The 13,970-nt window shown below is 33.1% G+C and overlaps 1 protein-coding gene across 1 annotated transcript in view; it reads left to right on the top strand.

Moving 5' to 3' along the window:
- The window catches only part of Tmprss15 (transmembrane serine protease 15), a 94,612-nt gene that overhangs the window by 34,936 nt on the left and 45,706 nt on the right, over nucleotides 1-13,970 (top strand). The window contains exons 11-13 of the mRNA XM_070028778.1: nucleotides 7,702-7,807; nucleotides 8,104-8,254; nucleotides 10,404-10,539. Coding sequence (XP_069884879.1) covers nucleotides 7,702-7,807; nucleotides 8,104-8,254; nucleotides 10,404-10,539 — 393 coding nt within the window. The remainder of the gene's footprint in view (nucleotides 1-7,701; nucleotides 7,808-8,103; nucleotides 8,255-10,403; nucleotides 10,540-13,970) is intronic.

The raw sequence follows: 13,970 nt of genomic DNA, 5'->3' as shown, positions 1-13,970 counted from the left end.
TTCCTTTCTTAAATATATCTGAAGGACTTATATTATTAATTGATTTCTTCTTACTTAAGTATTCCTTTCAGAAAGAAGAAACTAGTCTTTTTTATCTTACAATTCCAATGGCATTGACAGTACCTAAAGCTAATCAACATTTTGAATATATAAATCTATGTCTCTAACTCTGACTCTAAATAATATCTTAATAACTTGTTGACTAAATGGCATAGAATGTAACATAAAAAATTGAAGCACACGTGCTTTGAAATTTATTGTTAATGAGTACTTCTGTTACACAAATAAATATTTTCATTTTTATGACCTGAAAAAGTAAATGGTTGATGTAATGTTAACTATGACTAAAATAGTTACGAAACATTAAGCCATTATCTTCAAGAGAGAAATGTATCTAACCCAGTATTTGTAGATAATACCATCCAAAGAATAATAAAACACAGTCCATCTTATTATTTCCATTTGTTCAAAATATCTTTACTAAAAAATGACTATTCTCATCAATTTGTATTGTCATAACGAAAGTACTTTTTCATTTGTTCTTTTATTTCTTCATTTAAGGAAGTGGTTTTCCTTCTTTTGGTTTGTTTACAGAATTTGTTATGAACCAGACCCTATCTCAAACACTCAGAGAACATGTGTAATCAAATAAACGACACTCTTTTTGCTTTCATAAATCACATATTCTATCCAAGTTAAAGACAATAAATAAAATGCATGAAAAGTCATATATGAATTGTCCGGGATGGTAGAAGAAAAATCAGGATGGTATGTGCTAATTAGTCTTGATGTCACTGGAAAAGGGATATATGTAATATATGTATCCAATTCTTTTGGAATTAAAGGAATTAGTCATCCAGATTGTTTCAGGCAGAGGAAAGAAGATGCAAAGAGTCTAAAAGGAGTATATTTAACTTGACTAAAAAAAAGCCAGGATGGCAGTGTTCCTGGCGTGGAGTAAGGAAGGCAGTGAGATCTAGATAACAATGCCTCTCCTCTGACTGGTTTTCTGAGCACTCGAAGGGGCTAGCTGAGGTTTTGGAGTACAGAAGTGGTAAGATTCATCCTGGCTGGTAGGCAGGGAAAAACTGGTGGAAGGCAAAAATGTTTTTAATGCTTTAGAAGGTAGCGAGATCATTACAAGGCTTTCTGCAGAACAAAAAGATCATAGGGGGAAAAAAATCACCAGCAGATGTAATGGAAAGATGTCGGAGAGCTGCGGATATAGTAAGAAGGAAAGACAATAATTATTATTAGTTATTAATAGTCAACTGATATTCTTTGTTAATGCAAAACTAGTTAGCAGTATATAGACCTATGAATAAAAATGTGCCCTGAATAGAGACTGATTGCATAAGATCAAAAGCAATTATTCTCCTACATAATTAATCTTCTTTTGAGTAAGCTATTTCCCAGAGCTTGACCCCCACATTCATGAATTAGTATGCTCATTCCCTTAAATGATCATCATCCTAGACCTCTAAAGATAACCTGAAACAGTCAAGTAATCTAATCATTATTTTTCCTACAGTGTACAAAGGAAGTCTTTTCCAAAGTTGGATAGAGAAGTGAGATGAAAGGGCAGGAAGCGTTTATATCTATTGACTGTGACAGACACCTTTTATATAGTTGAAATCTTTGACATTCAAACGATCATTTCTCGGCTTTTATGTCATCATAATAAAAGAAAAAAAACAGTTCCATTGCTATTTGAAGAGTGTAAGTACATTACAAGAGGGGGAAAAATGCTTTCAGTTTGACAACAGGTTAATAACTACGCAAATGCAATGAACCTGACCAAAGTGAAACAGCTTGAATGTCAGGTGGAGATTTTTAAGTAGTTGGGTGGGATAGGGACAACTCAGGAGAAAGTCATATACCAGAAGTTATTTAAAATTAAAGAGGCAGAGTAGGTCAGAGCTCACCAGAGGCAGAAAAGTAATAAGGTTCATGGGAAAGCTTAATAAGGCCTCTTCAACTCTCATACCTGTGATTCATAATCACCAGCCATTCACCCCAGGGACATTTTTCTTCCAACTGGCTTTTTAATGCATCAGAACATCCTACCTTCAGAATGGAAGAGAATTAAATCTCTCCTGCTGTTCCTACTCATGTAAGCTTTTCTTGTTCTTTTGCATTCACCTTAAATGAAAGGAAGCCTAAATTCAACAGCCTGAATTAGCATTGCTTTAAGGAAGACCATCTGAGCCATTTCCCCTTTCCATACCTTCTAAAGAGCCCTCTCTTGGTGGAGTCATAGCTACTAAATCTTTGCATTGTCATTGTTCAGAGATTCTCTCTTCCTCTTGGAGACAAAGAGAACTGGGGGAAAAGCAGAGTTACCATCTTGGGATGCTCTGAAAGGGCCAGTTTATTCAGGGAAATTAATGTGAGTTATATGCCAACTTCAGGAAGAGTCACAATAGGTCAAGTTAGTGCAAAGATTAGTCCACACCCCTTTCAAGATGTGTTTGATGCTTTAGAAGGTAGCACAGTATAGAACAAAAGATCACTAAAATGTAGTCCAAGTTTAACCTTTGTTAAGACCTTCTATTTAGGCAGGCTATTTTGTGCTTTAGTTCCCTTTTCTAGAAAGTAAAGTTAAAGACAGAAGGATCTAGTTTTAAAAGCATGTTCAAAATACCAAACTGATAACCATGTTTAAAGAAAACTTCAAAAATTCCTGACTCATGAAAAATAGTAATACTTAACTGTTAGGTTTCATAACTATATTCTTTTCATGCTACAAATTGTCTATGATTCTGTTCTAAGTAGTATCCTGAAGAGTAAAATAGATATTTGACTCAACTTTTAAATGTTTATAACTTTTAGATATCAGCATTTCAATTAAGCATATAAACTTTGTATTGGTATACTTATAGTGTTAAAAAAACTATCATCTTAAATTTATCTTTCTTGAAGTATTGATTTGAGAAAGTAATACACTGTGTAATATTGATAGATTGAACTTTGCCCATTGTCCAATGTATTACTTTAAAAAATGTTTATGTACTAAGTCCATATCATTTTACCTACAAACAATTCATAAAGCCATATGTATGAGCCTATTTTCTTTTCTTTCTCCTTTTCTTTCTTCCATTTGTTTGGCAGGTGCTTTACCCTTTGAACCATGTCCACTATGCTTTTACTTTTTAGTATTTTTGACAAGTCTCTCATTTATGACCTGGACAACCTGAACCATGACCCTCTTACTTATTATAATTCTTATGTGGCTGAGATAACAAGTGTGTACCATCATGCCCAGCTTTTTATTGGTGGAGATGGGGATCTCTCAATTGTTTTACTTGGTCTGGTTTCACTCCATAAGCCTCTTGATCTCTGCTTCTTGAGTCGCTAGGAATACAGACATAAGCCACTTGGCCATGTTCCTATTTTCTTCTAGAGAAATGTCTCTAGATTTGAACTGTCTCTCCAGGTGCAATTGTTTGCATCAACATCAGTGCATGTCCAGCATTTTCTTCTCTTTGTTAGGGAGAGATTGAGTTCAGTTCATGCAGAATTTAAAAAGTGACAGAAGAGAGTTGTAAGAACCCTCCCCCCCCAAAGAGGTTTATGGGCAGCTTAAATTAATGAAATGTATTCAACTTTGCTAAGTTTAAATTTACTCTTAGGTGAATCGCAATAGTTCTAGAAGATATTTCAAGAAAATTGAAGCTTTCTTAAAAGACATTATTATTATTATTTGACCATATACATTCCATAGGTTTATAGAAAATACCTAATCATTACACTGGTGTAGAGTTCTAATAAATATGAAAGCAATGTAATGATAATATGCCAAGCAAATATTTTGATAATATTTATAGAAAATACAATACAATTTTATTTTCCAAGGTTCTAGAAAGTTCACTTATATCAAATAATTTAATATACAATGCAACAGCAGAGAAGGAAAATGTATCACAGAAAATTCAAAAGCACACTACTAGGTAGATAAATATAACTAACTGGAAAACTTTCTGAAGATGCAGACATTTTGATAACATTTTTTTTCACAGAGATAAGTAAGATTTTAACAAAACACAATTGGAAAAAGTAGAAAGTCAAGAAAATATAAAACAACGTAAGAGTCATAACGTTGCAGATCTTCTTCTAAATCAGTGAAGTGGTCTGCGTAAATAGATGAATTATAAGAACCAAAGGTGGAAGATATTCTCATTAGAGTATGCAGGATGCAAATCTCAGATTGAATTTCTGTTTCTTGAATAGGAAAACAAGAGATAAAGATGATGAATTAAGGACTCATTTGATGGCACACAAAAATTATTATCAAGAAATGTAAATATGAGGCATAGTTTCTGAGGTAGGAGCTTAGAGTGCCATACTTATAAATAAATATTAACAAGGGGCTGGGAAGGTGGCTCAGTGGTAGAGCGCTTGCCTTGCATGCCTGAGGCCCTGGGTTCAATTCCTCAGCACCACATAAGCAAAAAGAAAAAAGCCAGAAGTGGTGTTGTGGCTCAAGTGGTAGAGCGCCAGCCCTGAGCTGAAGAGCTGAGGGACAGCGCCCAGGCCCAGAGTTCAGGCCCCACGACTAGACCCCCCCCAAAAAAAAATATTAACAACAGTGCTCTCACCTAAATCTCTCTTCCACTGATGAGATACTCTATGAAAATCCAGTTTGGAGTTCGGATGTATTACTCTGAATGCAACAGAGTTTTTCAGAAGATACCAACTGGAATTGTGTTACATTAGAATTATTGAAGATCAAAAAAGATACCAAATCTTGAGAAGACTTAGGAGAGGACATCATAGAAACTTTAAACATGAGTAGAGCTAGCAAATACATCTTAACTATATGATCCTAGAAATTAAAATGATTAACAATGAGTGCATAATAGTTCAATTTTAAAAAGAAAAAAATGAATTATAGTCATGTTAAAATGAAATGAGTTTTGTTCAAATGAAATGATTCTCATTGCATTTGGCATGTTTTGCATAAATCAAGTGACCTGTACAGGCAAAATGTCATAGATACATTTAAAAGAATTAGATGCCTAGACTTAGTCATGCCTCCAATTACAGGTGCACTGAAATTGTTTACTGTTAGAATTCACAATTTCATAAAGAATGCTCTCCATACTTAAATTTGTTAGCTAAAGAATTTAATGAATATCACAGATAATAATTTAATATATCATTTAATACAAAATGTCATTTTACTATATTCAGTCATGTGTAGTTATACCTGATATTTATTATAGTGATTGTGTATTTTATTTATTTTTACAAAATTCATAAGGAACTATAATCTAATTAATTTTGTTTATTGTGGACATGAATCCATGTGTTGATTTTACTAAAAATATCTCCAAATATATTACCACATAAAGAATAACAGAATCAATATGTTTCAGAATGTAATTAATTGACTATGAACATGGTCAAACATAAATGGAAATGTGCTATGTGTTAGTATGATAGAGTTGCTGCTTATTACAAATGTGTTTGAGTAATTCAATCATTTTACTACTTTTCCATGGTGTTCAGTGGTATTTTAGTTATTTTATCCCTATCTATGTCATAACAGAACTTAAGGTGAATTCAACATGAATTTAGAGTTGGATTCTGAAGCCTCACTTCCATAACTATGATACTTTTATTTATTTGGTTGTGTAACTGAACTCTAAATCAAAAGTTAACATGAGCATTTATGAAGTATTCTAGCATATGTAAAATATGAGCAATACTTAAACAAAACAAAATATTACCACATATAATTTTACACTTAATATTTTCTTATAAATGTACAAATACTATATTTATGAAGGCTTTTGGCCATTACTTCACCTTGATTATATATACATTGGTGTATATATAGGCAGCGCTAATAATTCATTCCTTGATCTTACTCTAAATATTACAAATGAATGGTTTTGAATTTTATATACCACATTACCTATATTTTTTCTGTTAGATGTCACAGGAGAGATTTCAAGCCAACATTATATTTTGGAATTTCATAAAAACAGGCATTGCAATTGAATTGGATTAATCCAATATTTCATTCATTTTATATCAGTTTCATTGTATGATTTCTACTTCTTGCTATAAGTATATGAGTAACAAACTAAGATTAAATTAAAATTCTCCAAAAAAAAATGTTCAGCATGTTTTACCTAACAGTACTTTGCATATCAAATGACTCAATCATTGGCTGGAATAATGAATTCTAGACCAAAAAGTACTTTATGCATTCACTTGGGCCATTTTGAAAACTTTTATAGGGATTTGTATGTTGCTTGCTTCTCTGTGATCTTATTAGTTATCATTCAAAGAAACATAGAAAGATGAGACTTTTTTTTTTTTTTTTTTTTTTTTGGTCCAGTCGTGGGGCCTGAACTCTGGGCCTGGGTGCTGTCCCTCAGTTCTTCAGCTCAAGGCTAGCACTCTACCACCTGAGCCACAGCGCCACTTCTGGCTTTTTTCTTTTTGCTTATGTGGTGCTGAGGAATCGAACCCAGGGCCTCATGCATGCAAGGCAAGCGCTGTACCACTGAGCCACCTTCCCAGCCCGAGACTTTTATCAAATTAAGTAACTTATTTTATTTAAAAGTGTGCAGTATAGTCCATGGACTATTAAACTGAGGATCTTTGAAACTGCTTACCTTGCCTTCACATGTGTATTTAAATACTGTGTTCTATAAAGACATGGAATCATCTAAGTATATAACAAACTGGATTAAAATGGGAGGCGCACATTTGTTAGGAAATGGAAAGACTTGGAAAAAATTATATTAAGTGAAGTAAGCCAGGCCCAAAGAAACATAGTTCCCATGGTTTCCCTTATTTGCAATAACTGGTATATGTCTACAACACGTAGAAAAGGTCAAAAGCTATATCCATACAGCCATTTAATATAATGTTAAGTGAAATGAACCCCAAGATAGAGACACAGGAGGTTTTATCTTTTTTGCTGTTGTTTTTAGTGTACTTGTAATGTACCATGTGATTTTTTTGTTTCTTTTTTATGTTCTTCCCCCATGGCATAACCCCTGTTTTCAGTGTTTGATTCCAGTATATACATTTTCCAATTTGGGGAGGGGAAGGGAAATAACAATAAGGATATTGGTTGATCCATTGTAACAATGAGATGTACAAAATACTATGCTGAAAATGAACTTTACAGGGGCAGGGAAGGGGAGGAGGAGTTGGGGAGGTGAGAAGGCATGGTAAGGGAAAATAAAAGGAGGAGGTAACAATGCTGGAGAGGAAATGTACTCATGACCTTACTCATGTAGCTGTAACCCCTCTGTACAGTATTTTTACCATAAAAATATATACAAAAAAAAAGTAAAAGGTCTTGAACTCAGGAAAAAGAAACTAAAATGGGAGGGGAAGGTTTGTGAAATGATTTTCCTAAAGAGTGAAGGAAAAGATAAGTACAGGAGGGAAGGGTGAGAATATTGAAAGGGGCTGACATTGATCAAGAAATACTGTATTCAGAACCTGCTTTGGTAAATGGCAACTCTTTTACAATGACTTAAAAGCAATTTAAGAAATAACCAAAAAAACCTACTTAATGCTTTCCGAATTCAATTCTATTGTCTTCTACACTGTATACAAATGTTTGCTAATCTTCCTACCATATGTATTATTTTCCCGTCAAATAATATTGCTCACACAACAAAAAATTTTAATAAGACTTACGCCATGACAACTTTCTCTTTTTTAAAATAGGATTTTATATTTCGACACCAACTTTTCAAGGAGGGAGAAGAGAACGAGTTGGACTTTTAAGCCTCCCCTTGAAGCCTAACTTGGAACCAGTCTGCCTTAGTTTCTGGTGGGTTTCTGTTCATTTCTGGTGTAACTCATTTTAAATGTGGCTTTATTTAATGGTAGTATTAGCTTTCTCAATGTTTTAGGCTCATATTTCATTAAGATGTTGCACAATATTTTAATTCCTGCAATATGAATTTTTTATTTGATAAAGCAGTAAAGTACTTATATGCTCTCTTCCCCATTTCAATAACTTCCCAAGGGGCAAGTTTCAAAGTCAGTACAGGATTTAGAAGAAATTAAAATGCATTAGCTATAATGAAATAGAACTCCAAACATTTCTGCTTATTTCCAAACTAGGTATTTTATGTATGGTGTAAATGTGTATAGATTAAGCATTAATATCACCAGTGGCGAAAACCTGGAGAAGACCATTTTCCAAAAAGAGGGGAATTATGGTGAAAACTGGAATTATGGACAAGTAACATTAAATGAAACAATAGAATTTAAGGTTTGTAAAATACTTTGTGATATATTCTTCCTTCTGGTCATTTTACATACACAATTTGCAGGGATAGGGTGAAAAAAATTATATATTTCTGAGAATAGACAAACCTCTTTCTGCATCTTCCTAATCTACTTACTTTTTTAATGACTGGCACTTTTACTTAAATTTACTCATGGACTTGTTCAGCATCTTTCTGACACTGGTCAACTACATCTTCTCATCTTCACATCAAAACTGGGGCTTGCTACTTTCCACAAGTCCCCTGTACTTTTCCTGTGAGTCATCTTTTCCTACAAAAACATCCAAGGCCATCTATACACACCAACTTACCCCATTCTGGCTTCGACTCCATACATTTCCTTAAAAAACAGGTTCTATGAGCTGTATTATTGGGAAGTCTCTGATCATTTATTTCACATTAAGATCAATTAGTTTTTCAGCTAACAGCTTATTATATTTGCTTCCTGGAGGGTTTTCGAAATTAAAATATAGGATTATATAGGTTATCTGTTTAATCAAATCAACAGGGCTCTAATTGCATAATTTCAAACAAGAAGTATGTTTAGATAGACACTGTCAGTATCAAAGGCTTCTGTTTTCTTTGTGGCAAGTTGTAAGTAAGCTAGGTAATATTCGAAAGGGCTCACATTTCTATTCTTTCTGTCTGTGTATTTCCCTTTATTTCCTCTTTTTAAAAAAATTCTCTTCCTTTTGAATTTATATTTTTACATAAACTCTTCCAATTTTGTTTGCCCATTGATAGTTCAAGTAAGAGTGTGGGAACAGTACAATGGCAGAAACAAAGAAACAAGAACTTCAGTAGCCAAATTTGGTTCAGTTCACTGAACACCTTTTGTAAACTACTTGAACTTGATTCAATTATTGTGTAGTTAGCTCAATAAGCAGAATAAGCACCAAGTTCTACAAACACTGCAGTAGACCCATCTTATGCCAACTTTCATTTTCCATGTTTCAATTATACATGTTCAACGTCAGTCATAAAGTATTCATGGAAAATTCCAGAAACAATAATTTGTAAGCTTTAGATAATTTTATGAACTATAGTCTTGCAATTTTTCTACTTTATTATATTATTATCGTTAATCAGTTACTGTGCCAAACTTCATAAACTTCCTCATAGGTTAATTTACACAATATGGGGAAATTATAATACACATTGTCTCCACATTATCTACAATTTCTTCAGGTACCCTTTGGTTTTATAATGGATTACCTAATGGTTAGTGAGGACTATGTATTTGTACTTTACATTTGGAACAATATTGTGAAATCTTCAATAATTATTATTCTCATTTTGGAATCTAATGACACAAAGGAATAGGACTTATTTGGAAAATGCCCCAGAGATAGATAGAGTGAATGAATGGACAAGCAGATGTACGATGTACTCTAGTATTGAAAAGTCAGGTAAGACAATGATACCATGTTGCTAATATAGCAGGTAGTGCATTCAGCAATCATTCTGCTCATGTGTCTCTTCTACAAAAGGGAGATTGCAGAAAAGGGTGACCAAAACTACCCATTGTTTCTTTGAGCCTACTTTGCAACCTCTTACACAGATGAGATTTCCCAAGTCTGGTTCTGTGCCCCAGCATCAGCACCTCATACAAATCCCCATCCGATTACCTTAGCTGAGCAGTGGCTAGGTAGGACCAACTGGCTATGCATGGTCATCTTAGGACAATAGTTATCGCTTGTCCTCTTATTTTCCCTCTCATAATAATCTCATCAGTGTTTCTTCCCTTTTTAGCTGGTATGCCTTAAAAACAAAAAGAGCTACCTGAATCTTTACTATTTTTAGGGGAAGAAATCAGTGAGAATTCTGTCTACTGCCAGATGACATGACAGAATATGGTAGAATAACAATATTATTAAATGGAAAGGAAGAGAAACAGAAACCAGAACAATATAGTCTAACTCTGAAAGTAGATATGATTTAAGTATATGAATCAGTACACAGTAGAAGAAAGCTAGATTGCTCATAAGAATTTTAAAAAGCATGATCCATAAATATTTCAGAATCTAGTTATTGATCATGACATATTTGCAGATTGTCGTATTGACATGTGAGAGGTTATTAGAACACAAAAGACTAGAATGGAATTATTTTACACATATCTCTGAATTTCAGGTTGCTTTTAATGCTATTAAAAATCCATTTCTGAGTGATATAGCTTTGGATGACATTAACCTAACATATGGGATATGCAATGAGAGTCTTCATCCAGAACCAACTTTGGTCCCAACTTCTCCACCAGAGCTCCCTAGTAAGTACCTTCAATTAAAACATTAATAATACAAGATAGCTTTTGCTTTGGGTTACTTTGCTATCCAAACACAATTGTTTTGTCAATGAACATCAAAGGCTAAATTTTAAGAATAAAGAAGAGCCGTAAGTAAAATGGAGACTCAAAAACTATGACATTACATATAAATTCAGAAAAAAATCTTCAATGCCTCAGTTGTGGATAATAGTTTTAATCACATAAATATCCTTCTCAGTTATAAAATGAAGTAGCTGAGTTGCATTTTAGTTTCCCTAAAATATGAAATAATATTCTACTGACCATGGTAAATGGCTGGTGGTCATAAAGAAGGGCCTTATACTTCTCAGCTTCCCTTTATTTATTTATTTTTCTGGTACTGGAACTGGAAGTTAGGGTCTCCTGTCCTCGCTTGATTTTTTTCATTCAAGTGTGGTGCCACACCACTTAACCTACAGCTTCACTTTCAGCTTTAGGCTGGTTAATTGGAGATAAAATTTGGACAGACTTTTCTTCCAAGATTAGTTTGAAACCATAATCTTCAGATCTAACCTATTGAGTTAGCTACGATGACTTGCTCAAGGAGTGATTTTAAGATCTCATGGTTCTATTAAGCCTTCAGCCCCTGAACTTGCTTAGAGGATAACTTAATAATAAGGATGGAGTCTCAAATTTTAGCATACACATTTACTTCACACAATAGATTTTTGTTCTGAAATGATGTCTTTCTAAGTTTTTACAATATATTTTCTTTATGAAGCCGCTAATATTTTGGAGCTGAGTATTAATTAGGATTTTTAGCCTTAGGGGATATTTTTACCTCAAAAATACGAAGTACAGCCTAAGTCTATCTATGCTCTCAAGTCAAATTGGAAATCTGACATTTCAAAGAAAACTCATTACTGTTCATCATATCCGGGTCAAAGGAGACAGCCACTTCACATTACTTTCAGATTAATGGGAATTAACAGAAGAAAAAGAGAAGAAGAAAACATCAACAATGATATGATATATTAAATTGCCACTGTCTCTCACTAGCATCATCATTAAGCAAAAATATCTTATAAATATCTACTATGTGTAGAGCACTGCAGAACAAAAATGAAATGTAGTAATAAAATTTGATGTACAAAGTAGTAATAGATAAGCATCTAAATCAATAGATAATCTGTGCCTACTATGTGAAAAAGTCATAAACAACAAAAACGTGAATTGGAGAAAATATTAAGGAGACAGCAAGATAGAAGACATAATGACATTCAGAAAGTTAAAAAAAAAAAGTGGACTAGAACCAAGAATCCTTGTGTGATAAGTCTGGCTATAGCATTCTAATAGGATGTGATATTTTTCTTTTTTGTGTGCTGGATATTGAACCCAGAGCTTTGTTCATGCTAGACAAGAATACGAAGTTAGTTTCCTGAGATCAAACTTAGTCTTCATGTTTGCTCCACTAGGGTTTGGCTGGTTCCTAATATCACATAAAAGTAATAGTTATTATTTACTATGGATTAAATAGTCTCTCTTTAACTCTTCTATTATTTTGGCCTATATATTTTTGCTGACACAGCTATCTTTGGCAAACACAATTTTGGCACCCGAAAGTTTAAAAATGATGATGAGTAGAAGTAGAAGAAAATGCTAATATGGATTCAATAGTTTGTGCTTTGTCATATTGAAAAATAATTGGCTCCCTTCATTCTGTGTAGATGCACTATATGTTTATTATACACAATATTTTTTACAAAAAATACATATTCAAAGCCCTTAACAATCAATGCCAATTGAAAAATACTCTCTACAGACAAAATAGTAACAATATTTTCCTAATTCAATATTATGGGGGCTGAGAGTCCTTGCCTTGCATGCATGAGGCCCTGCGTTGAGTTCAGTTCCTCAGTATCACATAAGCAGAAAAAGTTGGAAGTGGCTCTGTGGCTCAAGTGGTAGAGCACTGACCTTGAGCTGAAGAGCTGAGGGACAACGCCCAGGCCCAGAGTTCAATCCCCACAACTGGCAAAAAAATAAAAAAATATTATGGTCATACCAAAAAATAGATTCTCTCAATGCTTTTTTTTGTCTGTCACTGTATTTGTCAACAATTAGTCTATTCTTAAGGTTAAATAATGTAACTTTATATGCTCTATGTTTAAAACATAGCAAAATCTGATAATCTAAAATAAAATATTTGAGATGACTTTTGAATATAGTATCATATACACAAATAAACTTTAAATATGATTTCCATGTTACATATTTATCTACATGACCTATATTAACATTATATCAATTCTAGCCAGAAGGAAAAAGGATAATTAATTCCCTGATGTCATAGAAGTGTAGTATGCCTGCATATTTTAGCATTAGAAAAATTATAATGGTATAATAACTGATCTGATTTTAGAATACAGACATAGAATCTACCCAGAGTAAATTTGTTCCACTTGCCAAATGATACACTTCAAGGCAATATTTAGCACAGTAGAAAATGTTAATTACCATCAAACACATCCTGAATAATTTTATTCTAATGCTATTTGCTATTGGTTCAGTGACAGTCTTATTCGAACAGAGTTGTTTTTTGTTTTGTTTTTTTAGTTCCAAATCACTGATTTGTTTAAGCAAAAATAAAACCATGGTTGACTGGGTAATAGCCTTATTTCCACTCTTTAGAGAACATTTAAGTAAGAAAATAATCCCTGACAAGTAAATGAATAATACAGTTTAGTCTCTAGCATCATTTTTAGGAATAAACACTGTGACTAGTTTGAAGGAATGTAAGTTCAGTTTCATAGCTAAAGGAATTCTGTTCTGTGACATGAATCACTTGCTGCTTCTGCCACTGTCTGCCCATGACATTGGAATGCATTTATTTAAATATGGAGGCTATGCTGAAAACGCTTTATGAAAGCATACATTCTGTTACACAGACCTCATTTGATTTTACCTTCTAACAATGAGATAACTACTAAAAAGTAGAGGCATGTACAAAAGGAAATCCACATTTTGGGGTCTTGAACTTATTTCTGAGGCTGTTAAAATGAATTAAGAAAAAGTAGGTTAGATAAAGATATATATTTAATCATTCCCACATTCGCTATATACATGTCTTTTTTTCTCAATCTAGTCATAATTTCAGCCATTTTCTACTTCCAAATACAAAATAAAGTTAACTTGAAAAGTATAATATATATGACATTATACTGAGAACTCAGTAACAAATTTTTTACACAGAAATAAGGTAAGACCTTGCTGTCTCCTGCAATATCATCATTCTGTACCACTTATTTGAATTAATAGTCAAATATAACTTCCATATCAACTATATTCTTAAATTCCTTAATTAACAATTTTTAACTATTTTATTTAAATTTAACTTATTTTATCTTTACATCATGAAGCCTAACTTTTTTAGTTATCATTGGTTTGATTTCTAC

Source organism: Dipodomys merriami, unplaced genomic scaffold, assembly GCF_024711535.1.
Source record: "Dipodomys merriami isolate MVZ:Mamm:240054 unplaced genomic scaffold, mDipMer1.0.p SCAF_2, whole genome shotgun sequence".
Lineage (NCBI taxonomy): Eukaryota > Metazoa > Chordata > Mammalia > Rodentia > Heteromyidae > Dipodomys > Dipodomys merriami.
This window is presented reverse-complemented; position numbering and strand designations above follow the sequence as displayed.